Below are 17,946 nucleotides of genomic sequence, written 5' to 3' on the forward strand. Positions count from 1 at the left end.
ACATTGAAGAACAGAGTTGCCCTCCCCCCCAACAAATGTTGTTCTGAAGAGTCTATCCTATATCTGAGAGATGCAGTGCCTTCAGAAAGTATTCAGAACCTTTAACTTTTATCACATTTTGTTAGACATATTCTAAAATAGATTTTTTTTAATCCTCAGCAATCCACACACAAGAACAAGTTTAGAATTTCTGGCAAATGTATTAAAATAAAAAAAACTGACACTTATTTGTTAATAATTTCAGAAGCTTGGTGTATGTCACTACTTCACAGGAGAGCCATTTGAACGTAAACTTTTTTGGGGGCAAAATGCCCTAAATGGAACATGTGCCTTAATAACAAACTTGTAAGCCATATATAAATACAAATAAAATGGTTAAGTTACTAGCCTAGATGGTTTAACCATAGAAAAAGTCAGCAACCTTCCCACTATCAATGAATAATGATTGGGCTGGACATTCCGAGAGATAGCAAGCTTCCGTGTAGGTAATCCTGTCTAATGCAGCTTTCCAAAAAATATATATCTTGTAGTAGAACTGCATAAGTGTTGCTCTCTATTTTCTGGAGGACCACGTTTTGAAATCAGTGGAATTAGAGTATGATAGCTAAGGAGATGTCACCTGATTACATGTTTAAACTAAAGGAAACCATGAAATCCGTGACAGGGAGAAGCGTCCATGATGTATATGGGTAAGATAGTCTAGCTAGCTACATGGTTGGTTAGCTACCTGCAGATTCATGCAGCGTAGTAATGTCATGAGTTGGGATTATGGTAAAAAAAAAAAAACCTAGCTAGCTTGCAATATGTCTTAACAAAATACTCTACTAATTGTATGTATTTTTATTTAACCTTTATTTCACTAGGCAAGTCAGTTAAGAACAAATTCTTATTTACAATGATGACCTACCAAAAGGCAAAAGGCCTCCTGCAGATACGGGGGTTGGGATATCAAATACAAATATAGGACAAGAGACACCACTACATAAAGAGAGACCTAAGACAACAGCATAGCATGGCAGCAACACATCATGACCACAACATGGCAGCAGCCCAAAACAGGGTTCAAACATTATTGGGTACAGACAAAAGCACAAAGGGAAATGGTTACTAGAGACAATGGTTACTATTCAAGTAACAATTTAAATATAATATCACTGCGACAACTGTTGATAGACATAGCTGGTAAATTCGCTCTCGCTATCTACTTTGATTTCAGAGCACTCTCGTCTGAGTGTGCCAGAGCACAGAATAACTGACACATTACGAATGCTCAACACCCGGTGAATATGGCCAGTGCCAGTAAATGTTGGGAAAAAGCGTAAATTGTTGCCAGCAGCAGAGTTGCAGTTACCACGCTCTGGATAACATAAAAACTGCCTAAATCAGCTCTGCTAGGGCAAGTAAAATGGTGAGTGAGCTGTTCTCTCATTTGTGTCTGGAAGTAGCTAGCCAACGTTAGCTAGACTGCTGTTGTTAGTACAGAATGCCCGGATCATCTCATAAAGAGATGGGTGGTGTGAATGTTGCTGAATGGGTTTAGACAAAGAAGAGCTCTCCAGTAGGTACCCAAACATTTCAAGGTCATTTTCTCAAAAGTGAGGTTACAAGTTTATCAACTTTCAAAGCAGAATTACTTTCCCATTGTTTCTCAACTGTAGTGTATGATATACCGTTTTCTAGCTCAGAGTCCCTATTTTTATCCAATATAAAATGTTGCTACATAAAACCAAATCTATCCGGTCAGTGAAATTGACTTAAGCATTTTTTTGCTTTGAGACTCGAAGTTAGGTTCAGGTGCATCCTGTTTCCATTGATAATCCTTGAGATGTTCCTACAACTTGATTGGAGTCTACTTGAGGTAAATTCAATTGATTGGACATGATTCGTAAAGGCACACACCTGTCTATATAAGGTATATATATATAATGTCAGAGCAAAAACCACGCCATGAGGTCGAAGGAAATGTCCGTAGAGCTCCAAGACACGATTATGTTGAGGCACAGATCTGGGGAAGGGTACCAAAACATTTCGGCAGCATTGCAGGTCCCAAGAACACGGTGGCCTCCATTATTCTTAAATAGAAGAATTTTGTAACTACCAAGACTCTTCCCAGAGCTGGCTGCCCGGCCAAACTGAGCAATCGGGGGAGATCGGCCAAGAACCCGATGGTCACTCTGAAAGAGCTCCAGAGTTCCTCTGTGGAGATGGGAGAAACTTCCAGAAGGACAACAATCTCTGCAGCACTCCACCAATCAGGCCTTTATGGTAGAGTGGCCAGACAGAAGCCACTCCTCAGTAAAAGACAGATGACAGCCCAAGCTTGTAGCGTCATACCCAAGACGACCCGAGGCTGTACTCACTGCCAAAGGGTCTGAATACTTGTAAATGTGATATTTTTATTTGTAATAAATTAGCAAACATTTCTAAAAAGCTGTTTTAGCTTTGTCATTTTGGGGTATTGTGTGTAGATTTATGAGGGGGAAAAAACTATTTAATACGTTTTAGAATAAGGCTATAACCTAACAAAATGTGAAAAAAGTCAAGGGTCTGAATACTTTCTGATGGCACTGTATAAGAATGATCAGGATTTTGTGTTTAATTTTTCGTTCCCTTATCTTTGTCACTAAACAGTCTCCATATATACTTCCATACACTTTTTAGATTGGTTCTGGAGGACCTTCAGAGTAGTCTTGTGAAGCCTGTAGGTGTCCTAGAGCAAAACAATGTACGTGTGTTCGTGAGAGTCTCACTTCGATTTTAGAAGGGGGGGACATAACCTGACGGGGGGGGGGGGGGGGTCTGGTGGTCCTCACCCAGAATTGTTTTGGGTATCTAAAGCTAATTTAATGCAATTTTACACAAACCAATATGCCGTCTCCATTTAGAACAAAAGGTAGGCAAAAATGGCCACAGTCATCAAGCTCGGTAAGAGATCAATAAGACTGAACTAGATCAAAGGTGATTCAATAATAAATATTGTGATGCATCCCCACTAGCCTAACAAATGAAAAACTCTTGAAAAAATACAGACTTTAGATTCTCTATATTAAATATCAGCCAGGCTGACCAGCCCGAGCCACCTGCACGTCCGACCCACACCAGTCTAGTCAATCACTCAACTCTCTCCCATCACAATTTCCTTCCAGTTTCACACCTTTTAGTTTTTTTTTATTCCCAAGGGAAAGGTCAGATGTTTTTTATTTCAACTTTTTTTAACCAGGTAGGCCAGTTGAGAACAAGTTCTCATTTACAATTGCGACCTGACCAAGATAAAGCAAAGCAGTGGGACACAAACAAACGTACAGTCAATAACATAGAAAAATCTATGTACAGTGTGTGCAAATGTAGAATAGTAGGGAGGTAGGCAATAAATAGGCCCTAGAGGCAAAAAGAATTACAATTTAGCATGAATACTGGAGTGATAAATGTGCAGATGATGATGTGCAAGTAGAGATACTGGAGTGCAAAAGAACAAAAGGGTAAGTAATAATAAGGGGATGAGGTAGTCGGGTGTGCAATTTACAGATTGGCTGTGTACAGGTACAGTAATAGGTCAACTGCTCAGACAGCTGATGCTTAAAGTTAGAGAAGGAGATATAAGACTCCAGGTTCCGAGATGTTTGCAATTCGTTCCAGTCATTGGCAGCAGAGAACTGGAAGGAAAGGTGGCCAAAGGAAGTGTTGGCTTTGGGGGTGACCAGTGCAATATACCTGCTGGAGAGCGTGCTACGGGTGGGTGTTTCTATGGTGACCAGTGAGCTGAGATAAGGCGGGGCTTTACCTAGCAAAGACTTATAGATGACCTGGAGCCAGTGGGTTTTACGACGGATATGTAGTGAGGGTTAGTTTTACGAGGGTATGTTTGGCGGCATGAGTGAAGGAGGCTACTCCTTCACTAAATAAACACCAACCTCAAATATACAGTAACATACAGAAACAGCTGTCTGGAATTGTGTCATTACCCACACCTGGTCCCCATTTCCTTGATTAGTAATTGTATAAGTGTGCCCTTCTTTCAAAATGGTCTTGTCGATTATTTTTCCCATGTCTGTTGGTCGTGTAAGGACCTATGTGTTTAAAGAATATCACGGCCATAGAGAGGCTTTTATTCTCTATTTTGGTTAGGCCAGGGTGTGACTAGGGTGGGCATTCTATGTTAATTTTCTATGTTTTGGATTTCTTTGTAGTTTTGCCGGTGTGGTTCTCAATCAGAGGCAGCTGTCTATCGTTGTCTCTGATTGAGAACCATACTTAGGTAGCTTTTTCCCACTGGGTTTTTGTGGGTAGTTGTTTTCTGTTTTTGTGTCTGTACCAGACAGAACAGTTTCGGTTGTCATTTTTGTATTTAGTGTTCAGTGTCAATAAAATAATATGAACACGTACCACGCTGCGCTTTGGTCCTCACCTTCTTCCACCAACAGCCGTTACAAAGAAATAAAAAAAAATCAGGTAGGCCAGTTGAGAACAAGTTCTCATTTACAACTGCAACTTGGCCAGGATAAAGCAAAATAGTGCGCCACAAAAAACAACTCAGAGATACACATGGAATAAACAAACGTACACACGCAGCACAGGCGTTGTCTCAGCGTGTTTTGTGCATAGTGTATTACGGGTCTCGTCCCGTCCCGTGTCTTCTACAAGGTTTCCCCTCAATCTTTTGATTGGGCACATCCCAGTGTTTTGTATATGTGTTTGTTTTGGGTGTATTAAAAACCCAGATGATGTATTCCTGTGCCTGTCTCCAAATCCTTTAAACCAGCATGACAACAAATGCTCCATATAATTAATCTCGTAGGACTAATAGTACTGTAGAGCTATTTTTACTTGCACACAATATAGCTGGGTCGCCCTGTCCTGTCCTTAGGGGTACCCTGCAGGGCCTCAAACCAACACACCCCCAAAAAAGAATATGGTCTTTTCCAGAATTCAGCCAGCCTTCACAAGACCATAACATATGCAAATATGCCCCCTTTAGTTTTTACACCTCCAGCAAAGGAAAGACATTTCTGAGTGTACGTAATTCAGTTTCACTGGCATATACAGTTGAAGTCGGAAGTTTACATATACTTAGGTTGGAGTCATTAAAACTTGTTTTCAACCACTCAACAAACTATAGTTTTGGCAAGTTGGTTAGGACATCTACTTTGTGTGGGATTACATTTCAGGATTTGTGAAAACTGAGTTGAAATATATTTGGCTAAGGTGTATGTAAACTTCCGACTTCAACTGTAGTATGTTCTATGGATGGCCTTAAACTGCAGTAATGTATGTCTGGGCATTCAAACATATCTGTATCCATTCCATCATCATCATCAATAGCTTTCTCCAGGTATTCCTCACATTTTTGTTTTACATGTTTTGTGTCATCAACAAAAGCCTCGATCAACTCTTGATACAGTTTGGAAATTAATTTCGGAGGTTTGTCAGTTAAAATAGCATCTGACTTGTCCAGTGTTTGCTGCACAGAGAGAATAAAGTGTTCACCTCACCTTCATCACAGACTGGTCTTCCCTGGCTGGCTGACCCTGCTGAGACCCGATCATCATCCTAAAATTATGCATGACAAAGAATTACCTTGGTGTAGATTTACTCATTATATTATCCAAGACCAGAATCAATGTTTCCATAATTGTAATGACCATTATTCCCAGATCCCAGACTAACTTTAAGCTGCTGTAGGTCTACCCATCAACTCAAGATGGAACTTTGTATCATTCACTGATATTGCAAAATGCACCTGAGCTACGTAGACTGGTCTTCCCTAGCTGTCTGACCCTGCTGGGACCCCTGTCACCATCTGATCAAGTCAAGTCTTACTCAAGTTATTGGCGAGTTCCTCATGCTTGTGACATTATGCTAGCTAGCTATCTCCAGTTAGATCATTTGTTTTCACTTGTCGCATTTGTGCTTGTTGCATTTTCCCTATGCTTGTGTCATCGAACACTCGTCAGCTGCGCACTGCTCGTTCTAAAAATATAGCTTTTGGTAATCAAAACAGTGGCAGCAAGTGCAGTAGAGATTCAGTTTGTCTCTGTGGATGGTTGTCCTCTGACAAATCAATGGTACGTTTCGGTGTTCCTCAAGGTTGAGTTCTAGGACCACTATTGTTTTCACTATATATGCTACCTCTTGGTAATGTCATTCGGAAACACATTGTCACCTTTCACTTCTATGCAGATGACACACATCTGTGCATTTCGATGAAACAGGGTGAAACCCCAAAACTGCCTACCCTGGAAGCCTGTGTTTCAGATGTAAAGAAATGGATGGCAACAAAACAGAGATGCTGTTATTATGATGTAATTATTATAGTTCCTTGGCTGAGATGGGAGAACCTGCCAGAAGGACAAAATACAAAAGTCTCTACAGCAATTTACCAATCTGGGCTTTATTGGAGAGTGGCCAGATGGAAGCCACTCCTGAGAAAAAGGCACATGACAGCAAACCTGGACTTTGCAAAAAGGTCTTCAAAAAACTCTGAGGTCTGATGACACAATTGAACTGTTTGGCCTGAATATAAAGCGCTATATCTGGAGAAAACCAGGCACAACTCATCATCAGTCTAACACCATTCCTACTGTGAAGCATGGTGGGGGCTGCATCATGCTATGGGGATGCTTTTCAGCGGCAGGGACTGGGAGACTGGTAAGGATAGAGGGAATAATGAATGGAGCCAAATACAGGCAAATCGTTGATGAGACCCTGCTTCAGGGTACAACTGGCCTTGGAGTGGGGGCAAAGATTTATGTTCCAACACGACAATGACCCCAAGCATATAGCCAAAGCAACACTGGAATGGCATCAGTATAAGAATCTGAAAGTCCTTGAGTGGCCCAGTCAAAGCCCATTGACAATTTGAGGAAAGACTTGAAGATTGCTGTTCACCGCCGCTCCCCATCTAACTTAATAACAGAGCTTGAGAAAATCTACAAGGAAGAATGGTAGGAAGTCCTCAAATCCAGATGTACAAAGCTGTAACTCAGGGGTGTGAATACTTATGTAAATGAGATACTATTTATGTTATGTATAGTCTGCCACAGTGGACGTGTCATAATACCCATAAAAACACGTCAATGGTTCCAATGGTTTTTCCTACATTCACTTTTCACATTGTGAATTTTACTAAAAGTTTGAATTAATTGTGTGTTTGGTGTCAACGCTAGCTTGTCCATGAGAGATTTGCGTGGTTAACATTTCTAGAGGCTCTGCTATGTAATTGCATGAGAAAAGAGTTTTGATGGGCCTCTATTAAAAAAAGGATGATCCCATCAGCTATAGGCTTGGCCTACTATATTTATTTCTCAACTTTCCTTATATTAAACACTTAAAAAGAGGAAGATCCCATCAACTTTCTATAAGCTAGGCCCACTATATTTATTTCTCAACTTTCCTTTAAATTAAGCACATTAATCCGCTTTATAACCGGTGTTTGCCTACCTGGCATATTTAAAAACGTAACTGCAGATAGCCTCCATTCTCTATTTATAGTGCAGGCTACTGATAACATGATATATTTTGTGGGCCATTCTAAATAAAAAATAATTCCACACAGTCTACATTAGTAGGCTATATGTAAAGACTAGATTACAGTGAGAATATTATCAAGTACTTGTCAAATTGTGAATGAGACTGATGAAGTGTGTGCAGCCTGTGCAAGACACAGAGCAGAACACATGGCTTTCATGCAACTTTTTTCAAATAATCATTAGATTTGCATCATGCAGCCTTAGAATGTTTTAGAAATCAAAACACATAGCTTAAAGTTGGTATCACAACTAAAGCTGCACAAACAACTCAAAATTAAGCATATAGACCTGTTTCAAATTATCACTTTGTTAACCGCTCAACACAGAGTAGCTGAAAATAATTTTGGAAACATATCCTTTCTATTTTATTCAGCTATGTACAATTGTATTCTTCTAACTATAAAATAATTGTAAGAAAATCTTGTCTGCTAAATTAACTAATGTATCCCACAGTCATTTGGCATAGCCAGATCAAGGCCTAACATTCTTCTGAAATAGGCTGCATTTTCTTAAAATCCTAATGTTTCTTTGGACCTGACTAAAATAAATAATAGATTTATTACATTAATTTATCAGACTTTTTAAAATGTAGGTGTTCCAAAGGTCTGCATCAGTGGCTTGTAGGCTATGCATTGAAGCCCAGAGATGCTAAACCTGTTTATGTTAATTATTAATAAATTACCGTGAGACTGGCTGTTATTTCCATGATCGTTGCCTGCTGACTTCGCCACAGCCCTACATACAATATCTCCTCCATATTTCTATAAGGAAATGAGTAGCTGACGTAAAAAAAACACACCATAACACACATGCCCAAACACACACAATCTTTCTCTCCTTCAAAACGTATGTGACGTCTCACACACACACATTCTAAGCAAACAGAAGTGGCAGCCAATAACGGAAGCCCATTAATTGGCCATTTTTGGCATAATTTAATTGATGTGCCACCCGTCCTGTGTATTCACAGCAAGTGTGACATCCTATCCTAGAGAGGAACCAAAATAGCCCCTAATTAACTAGGAGCTTCTCCTGAACACACGCACTACACAGACCTGAAGTCACAATATGTTCATATTCCAATGTATCTATAGAAAGGGAGGTGGGACAATGAGGGAGAGATGACTCACTTTATTGCTCAACTCGCAGACGCTTTCATCCCCATATCCTGATATTGACACCCTGATAATAAATTATTTCTCACACATCATGCGTTAGTTGTGACTTGTCGGCTTCTAGGGCAAATTGTAGGCATGTATTAGCGTTAGGCCAACTGCTATTGTTTCTTCCCTCTATTGATATCATCATCACAGCCAGGATTAGGTTTGTGAGTGATATATAATTTCGCATCTATTTAATCACATCTGTCCTCATACGTATTGAATATAATCTAAAATATTAGAATATAATAATATAAATTAGAATACATGTTATCAATAAATCCTCTTTTCATTTTTGTAGGGGACTCATCACACCTAGCCTCGCCTAATCCCATGACAAATGGGAAGAGTAGAATTGATACTTATTTTTACACGTTGTTTTTTCCCTTCCAGTCTGCTCCTCAATTCTTGCCCTAATCCTTTCCGCTTCGCTCCACTTGCTTTGCAGTCAGTGCCTTATGTCTGTTGCTGCAGCAGTCAGATGAGACAAAAGGAACGCAATAGAGAGAGAGGATGGTCTGACGTCAGCTAGACACATATGACTTGCTTCGCCCTACCTCCACTGACCAGCAGCTTTGCGTTCTGCAAATGTATTTCATACACTGCACACTCAGCCTTAGTATCAAATCAACCACACGAGGAAATACGGGGCGACATTCTTCTTTTCCCAAAGCCTACCGATCCTATTTTGGAAACAGTCAGATTTCTGCTGGGTAAAGCCCCATTTCGTTGGTGTTTATCATCTAAATTGAACGGAGGAATTATATTCAACTGGAAAGACGCAGACTGCAGCTGTTGCTGTAGGCAGTCTATACCCTGCGCGACAGAGTTGCGTCTTCTTCTGGCTCTCCCGCCATCCGACGCTTCTTTCACCAGGTGTTGCATTCATCCACCAACCCCGACATGATGATGGGGGAGGGGCGCGTTGCGCGTAGGGTCTCCAGCTCTCGACGTTGATCTATTCTCATCAGAGCCTCTCAATGTGATGCCAAATCATTCAGGCGACGCGTCTGGTAATGTTGAAGATTACGGAAATCCTGGACTATATTCATTCCACTCCTCAGCTGACTGGGCACGCGAGACCATTACCTTAATGTAAGGAAAAACAAAATATGCTTCAAGATTTCGGTTTCATTCCATGAAACACTCATTGTTAAACGAATGGAAAAACCAGGAGCAGGAGTGCACAGGTGTGTTAAACTAGCTTTTTTTTGGGATGTGAATACTGTTCATTTTGCAGATGTTATAATGGTGTGGACCGTTGGCACATGGTGGCAGGCACTGTAGTTTCTGACACCTTGCCTAATTCATTATGCATGTGCGATTGAGCTGCATTGACAGTGATGAAAATGATCTTTATTCAAGAGACCACTTCTTGAATTTTTACGTGACTGCTGGGTGCGTGACAATGACCAACAAGTGCACTTTTTCAATTCAGCTCGACACACCCCAAGGAAACCATGCCAGCTCGATTCGATGTGCACAAGACATGTCCCCAGATTCGCTGAGCTTGGCTAACATCTAGAAAGCAGATCACCAACCACGTTGAAAACAATGGAATTGTCTGAAGTTCGATGTTCCAGTGCAAGCGAAGAACTCTACACCATCAACAGGACGCCAACCAGCAACAGCAGCACGCGACCCAAAAGGTTGTTGTGGCAGAACGCGGTTCGACACATCACTGAGCAGAGGTTCATCCATGAGCAGAGCGAAGCGAAAGGCATCACACCAGATGAGCACTACGACCAAAGCCTACGGAAACAGTCTGCGGGTAGAACCTCGGTAGGCGACAGACACAACAATGGGGGAACCAAAGTCTTCCCTGAGCGTGCAAGCAGTGACCTAGGATTTCTCCAAATCGATTGCGCTCCGAGCAACTCAGACTTTTTTTTGAACTGGGGCTACACATACAGAGGCGTAATATTCCCCACTCTACGCAATTCTTTCAAATCTCGGGACCTCGAGTGTCTGTACCAACGCTACTTTTTGGGCCAGAGGCGCAAATCGGTGGTGGTGATGAACATTTTGGATGTGGTGACCAAACTAACCCTGTTGGTTTTACATTTAACTCTTGCGTCTTCGCCAATGGATCCTATCAAAGGAATGCTCTTGGGCTTTTTCACTGGCATCGAAGTGGTCATTTGTGCCTTAGTGGTAGTCCGAAAAGACACGACCTCTCACAGCTATCTGCAATACAGCGGCGTGGTGACGTGGGTGGTCATGGCCACGCAGATTTTGGCAGCTGGATTGGGCTACGGACTCTTGGGCGATGGAGTCGGATACGTGCTTTTCACCCTCTTTGCCACTTACAGTATGCTTCCCTTGCCTCTCACTTGGGCTATTCTGGCTGGTTTGGCCACCTCAACACTCCACATTGTTGTACAGCTATTCATCTCCCCAAATGCACAGCTCTCTACAAATCAGGTATGTGACATAGGAATAAGTCTACACCACCTGTTTCCTCCCTACACTATTTTAATGAAATGAAAATGTATGTTTTATAAGTCAATTGCAATGTGGTCACCGCGCATGTAGATTAGGCATTATCATCCTATTTTAACAGTTGTCTTTCACATATCATAGTCGACTGAGCATTCTAGACTAGACCTAGTTTAATATTATTTAGACAGTAAGTGGTATTACAAAAACCTGAGCTGTGTTCGAATACTCAAACTAACTGGACTATTTCCATAATGCAATTCTTCAGAAAATGGGCGTGGCTTCACAACATTTTCAGATTTGAATAAAATGGCAGAAAATATGCAGACGAGAGCGGATACATTCATTGCTTTAACTAATTACGACAAATGTTAAGACAATGTTGAGAAATATAATAAAGTAACGTTACATGTTATGTTGGCTGACAATTTGTTAGCTACGCTATCCTTACGAATCGCATAGCATTACAGAAGTATGTACCGGTATGTTAGCTAGTTAGCGAATGTTAGTTGGCTACTAATACATCAAACTTGCCAGGCAGTATATTAACTATCTAACTACCCAACGTTTATTGACATTCTTAGCTAAGTGGAATAGTCGTTGTGCGTTTCAATGGACATTGTTAATGATGTCTATCTACTTCGATTTCAATTTACAAACGCTCAACACCCGCTGAATATGACCGGTGTCAGTAAACGTAATTAAATTGTTGCCAGCAGCACAGTTACAATCCCCAATGCTCTGAATAACATGAAAACAGCCTAACCAGCTCTGCTAAGGAAGTAGCTAGTCAATGTTAGCCAGTTAGCTTGGGTGCTTGACTGCCGTTGTGAGGTCAGTAGGCTCGGATCAACCCTACTCCTCGGCCATAGTGTCTAGTGTGTGCTCTGAACTTTCCGAGAGCGAAATGCTCTGAATTTACAAATGGACAATCTGACAACGCCCAGGATTTACGAACGGCCAGAGCACGCTCTGGTACTCCAGATTGTAAATTCAAACACACCCGAAATCGTAAAACAGCATCAACTTCCTGCAGACAGGCGAAGCTCTAGTACGCTCAACTGAAACGATACCGATAAAATGAACTAATAGTATATAAGCAAAAAAAGAAACACCCTCTCACTGTCAACTGCGTTTATTTTCAGCAAATTTAACATGTGTAAATATTCGTAAGAACATAAGATTCACCTACTGAGACAAACTGAAAAAGTTCCACCGACATGTGACTAACAGAAATTGAATAATGTGTCCCTGAACAAAGGGGGGGGGGGGGTCAAAATCAACAGTCAGTATCTGATGTGGCCACCAGCTGCATCTCCTCCTCATGGACTCATGAGATTTGCCCGTTCTTGCTGTGAGATGTTACCCCCACTCTTCCACCAAGGCACCTGCAAGTTCCCGGTCCATGACAGACCCTCTACCTCCAAATCAATCCCGCTCCAGAGTACAGGCCTCGGTGTAACGCTCATTCCTTCCGACGATAAACGCGAATCCGACCATCACCCCTGGTGGGACAAAACCGCGACGTGTCAGTGAAGATAACTTTTTACCAGTCCTGTCTGGTCCAGCGACGCTGGGTTTGTGCCCATAGGCAACGTTGTTGCCCGCAAGCCCGCAGTCCAGCCTATTGCGGACAGTCTGAGCACCGATGGAGGGATTGTGCGTTCCTGGCGTAACTCGGGCAGTTGTTGATGCCATCCTGTACCTGTCTCGCAGGTGTGATGTTCGGATGTTACGATCCTGTGCAGGTGTTGTTACATGTGGTCTGCCACTGCGAGGACTATCAGCTGTCCGTTTTGTCTCCCTGTAGTGCTGTCTTAGGCGTCTTACAGTACGGACATTGCAATTTATTGCCCTGGCCACATCTGCAGTCCTCATGCCTCCTTCAAGCATGCCTAAGGCACGTTCACGCAGATGAGCAGGGACCCTGGGCATCTTTCTTTTGGTGTTTTTCAGAGTCAGTAGAAAGGCCTCTTTAGTGTCCTAAGTTTTGATAACTGTGACCTTAGTTGCCTACCGTAGGTAAGCTGTTAATGTCTTAACGACCGTTCCACTGGTGCATGTTCATTAATTGTTTATGGTTCATTGAACAAGCATGGAAACAGTGTTTAAACCCTTTACTGTGAAGTTATTTGGATTTTTACGAATTATCTTTGAAAGGGATATTTCTCTTTTTTGCTGAGTTTAGTATGTAGTATATACTCGTGAATTATGTAGTATACAGTATGTTGTTATGGGTACCCGAACACAGCTCTGGTCTATTTCAAGCACCAATTTGTAAATATCAGATTCTCTTAGTGTAAAATCTAATTAAAGCCGTTTAAACATATGTTATTTGAATTTTTGTATCAATAAATAATATATAATATATATTTAGCATTATTTTAGACTGAAACGCAATGATCTTCAAGTGCCTTGAATGTCAATTAAGTATTGCGTGATTTATAAAGAAGTGGCGAGCCGCGGATCACAGATGCATAGCAAAGATTTTCTCCACATGCGGCCATGTTGCTCACCTGTGTATTCCAGTCTATTTAGGAGCATGCACATGTAATCCCGCCCCCATGAAGGTCATTATCATAGAATGTTTTATTGAAAAAAAAAAATGTGTATATATATATATATATATATATATATATATGTATGTGTGTATATATGTGTGTATGTATATATATATATATATATATATATATATATATATATATATATAGTTGATTTTTTTTTACATAAATGTTCTTGCTTTTATAACGATAAATACTTTTTATATGAACAAATTCAATTATTGATATAAAATAAATCAATGAATATATGTTAAAATGGCTTTCCATATCCAAATCTGGCCATTCATATAGCTTCAGCTCCGGTCGCTGTCCACTCCAGTCCAGAGGTGCTGAAAGTGTTGCTTTTAATAAATGACATCCTCTCCAACGGTTTAGTGCCCCCTACTGGCGTTTATGACCTAATAAATGTGCAATGCTTTTTCCTGGGACAGGTGCTTCAATATCAGGCTGTTTTGGAGATCAATAAAGGTCATATTTATGCAAATTTAGGAGATACACTAAACTCATGTCAATGGCGGTTTAAATTAAATCCCATCCTGAAAACATTGCAATACATGAGTCACTCATTTAAAGGATTTTAACCTGTTTTTTTGTTGCATCTTTACTTGAATTATCATCAAACTTAATGCCAAAGAGACACTACACTTGCAAAAAGGCATTTTTATCCCAAATAGCTGTGTGTCTGAATATTAGTAATGCATAATGATTTGTACTTACTGCAGTGGGCTAAATCAGTCACACAGAGGGTTTGATACTTAAATCTACTTTGAAACAAAAGTATACACCTCACACACATGGTTATGGGCTTAAAAAAAGGAGACATTGTGCCATGTCAGATGAAGAATAGAAATGTATTACATTTTGAGTTTACATCCCAATATTACACTATGTACATCACAGAAGACTGAAGTATAACAAAACTGTTTCACATAGAAACACCAGATTTTATGAAAAATATTAACATTCCACCCATGAGGTCACTAGAGGGTGATTTGGTCATTTGACTGCAGGAAAGGGCTGCTGACTCCTTAATGAAGTTTGCATTGGGTTAGCTCTCCCCTTAGTCATATGAATCATCTAAATACATATGAATATCTGTGATGATTTGACAATGCTGTCAGGGAAAGGGTTGGTCCACTTGTATCGCTCTGAGCTCAAACTAAAATGGGAGGTCTATAGTTCAAAGTTATCAGATAGTGCGGCTAGACATGGCAACCGGGATGTAAGGTTACTACCTAAATATTGTGTCCCGGTACGTTAGTTTCACACTACACAATATCTCTCCACTATTGTATTCTCATTGCACAATGACTAATGAATGAACAGAATGTATACTTTCCTCATATGGATACACAATAGAAGTAGGCCTACAGTGCATTAATTGCTAACTGCTGTGGAGATGTAAACAACAATAGAAGGGTTGCAGTTGACGTACAACGCCTCCTGACAGCCATGTTGAAAGACCACCGCATCAATTCTTTCAACAACAACAACTGAGTGGCTACCCCAATAGTACTGTACTATGTCGTCTTATGCAAACCATCTTAATTTTCTTCTGGGGAAAAAAGTATCTGGCATTGATTTTTGGTGGTAGTAGATGTGTATGTTGAAGCTAAGGATCCCATCGTCCCCTGCTTCCAGACATTTCACTACCTAGATAACAAGGGTTGGATTTGCACTAAGCAATTTCATGTCAGCACAAGGCATGTACAGAAATGAGTGTAATGATTAGCCTCATATACGCTGAGTGTACAACAGTCTTTTAAATGTATTTTACCCTTATTTAAGATAAGTTGACTGAAAACATTCTTATTTACAGCAACAACCTGGGGAATAGTTACAGGGGAGAGGAAGGGGGATGAATGAGCCAATTTGAAGCTAGGGATGATTAGGTGGAGGGTGCTGAGGGGAGGACGGCTGATAGTAATGGTTGGAATGGTATTAACCACATGTTTTGATCCAGTTGTATTTACTAAAGTGACTTAATTGTCCAAACGCACCGCCTCTTTCCCACTCTATTGCTATAGAATGTTCACAGCTAGAATGTAACTATGTGTTTTACGTTTTTATGATGTTTTAAACTGAAGGCGCTGTGAATTATGGGCCTGCTCTGAAATATGTGATAGTTGGCTTCTAAACGAGTTGGAAAAAGTGGGTTTGATGTCAGATGGTATCAGTTTGGTGTCAGAATTACATCTAATTGACTGATGGACACTGACTTGCTAGTTGACTTTGTACATTTGCAATATGTTTAACAGAGAGGGATCAACACAAAAAATGGGCATCACCATAGTCCGCCCCGCTTGACAGTAGCGCGCTCTGAGTGCAGCAACCGTGAAAAAAGCAGGCTCAAAATGAAGCCTGGCCCTAAATTTCAGGAGGCTTTTGGGGGACAGCGGCGGAACCGTTAGGTTTAGAAGGACAATTCAACCATAGGAATGTTCCTAAGGTCACCCGATCAGTGCAAGCCTAACCTTGACCGTGTGGCATTAACAGTTAAACAGGGTTGTTTGATCTCACAGATTACAATGACATCTCTCCCCATAGGAATACATTGCCTGCTCCCCTAAATTCAACCTAGAGCCTATGTGGGTTAATAATGCCTTATGAACCTGTCTTCGATGACAATCCATCAGGCCACTATGAGGTCTACCTGTGTCGATTCTAAGCTTCCTGGAGCAGCCGGAAGTTGTTAAATTCACCCAAAAGGTGTTTTGATGTAGATAACCTGCAAAGGTGAATATGACTGCATTCAACCCTGTGTAGATCAGTCAATTCTTAACATAAAGACTTTAAACTCAGGATTATGTAAGAGCATACCCCAAGCAAGATATTTCTTTACTTATAATTGTAATTCTTATAATTCTTTACTTTAATTGGGGTCACAGTGCCTGTTTCGAATTTGTTAAAAAAGTCACATCTTTCCAAAACTTCATGTGTGACTAGGTAACCCTCATGAACTGTAAATCAGTAATTTCTCCCAACAGATGTCAAAGAAAAACCTCACACGCACACACACACACAGCAAGGATAGAGTGACAAAGTGCGGTGCTTAAAGACACACAGAGCCTGCAATGGCATTACCATAATCTCTAGGCTGTGCCGAGTTCAACGAGATGCCCCTCTTGACCATAGCTCACTCTGTCTAAGCACAGCGACCATGAGAAAAAGTAGGTCCAAAATTAAGCCTGGCCCTAAATGTAATTTGCTTTTGGGTGACAGTGAGAGAACCGTTAGGGTGAGAAGCACAATTTGACCTCAGGTACGTTCCTGAGGTCCTCCCAATCTGTGCAAGCCTAACCTTGACAATAAAAGAAGGTGTCTACATCAAACAGTTTTCACTGACTTCTCTCCCCATAGGAATACATTGCCTGCAACCCTAAATTCAACCTGAAGCCTATGTGGGTTATGAATGCCGTATGAACCTGTCTTCGATGACAATCCATCAGGCCACTATGAGGTCTACCTGTGTTGATTCTAAGCTTCCTTAAGCAACCGGAAGTTATTAAATTCACCCTAAAAGTGTTTTGAGATACATAACCTGCAATTTTGAAAATGCATTCAAATCTGTGTAGATCAGTCAATTCTAAACATAAAGACTTAAAACTCAGGATTATGTAAGAGCCTACCCCAATGAGGATATGTATTCACGGTCAGCTTCCTGTGCCAACCGGACGTGCCTTAAAATGGTGTCATAGGTGCTGTTTCGAAGGGTTAAAAATGTCAGATCTTTTTAAAACTTCATATGTGTGATTAAGCAACCCTCAAGAAGTGTAAATCAGTCATTTTTCCCAACAGATGTCAAAGAAAAGCTCTCTCACACACACACACACACACATCAAGGATGTAGTGACAAAGTGCGGTGCTTAAAGACACACAGAGCCTGCAATGGCATTTCCATATTCTCAAGGCCGTGCCTGAGGTCCTCCCAATCTTTGCAAGCCTAACCTTGACCGTGTGGCATTAACCCTTAACAGTAAATCATTTTCTTTGATCTCACAGATTACAATGACATCTTTCCTTATAGGAATACATTGCCTGCTCCCCTAAATTCAACCTAGTCTATGTGGGTTAATATTGCCTTATGAACCTGTCTTCGATGACAATCCATCATGAGGTCTACCTGTGTCGATTCTAAGCTTCCTGAAGCAACCGGAAGTGGTTAAAATCACCCTAGAAGTGTTTTTCCATACCCAAACTGATGTTTGATAGAAATAGTGAATTCAACCCTGTGTAAATTAGTCCGTTCGTAACGTATAG

At 40.8% G+C, this 17,946-nt stretch overlaps 1 protein-coding gene across 1 annotated transcript in view; it reads left to right on the plus strand.

Annotated features, from left to right (window-relative positions):
• Positions 1–10,240: 10,240 nt before the first annotated feature.
• The window catches only part of LOC139386623 (adenylate cyclase 8 (brain)), a 265,143-nt gene continuing 257,437 nt past the window's right edge, over positions 10,241–17,946 (plus strand). Inside the window, exon 1 of the mRNA XM_071132352.1 lies at positions 10,241–11,110. Coding sequence (XP_070988453.1) covers positions 10,241–11,110 — 870 coding nt within the window. The remainder of the gene's footprint in view (positions 11,111–17,946) is intronic.

This window comes from Oncorhynchus clarkii, chromosome 28 (genome assembly GCF_045791955.1).
Source record: "Oncorhynchus clarkii lewisi isolate Uvic-CL-2024 chromosome 28, UVic_Ocla_1.0, whole genome shotgun sequence".
NCBI classification, from domain to species: domain Eukaryota; kingdom Metazoa; phylum Chordata; class Actinopteri; order Salmoniformes; family Salmonidae; genus Oncorhynchus; species Oncorhynchus clarkii.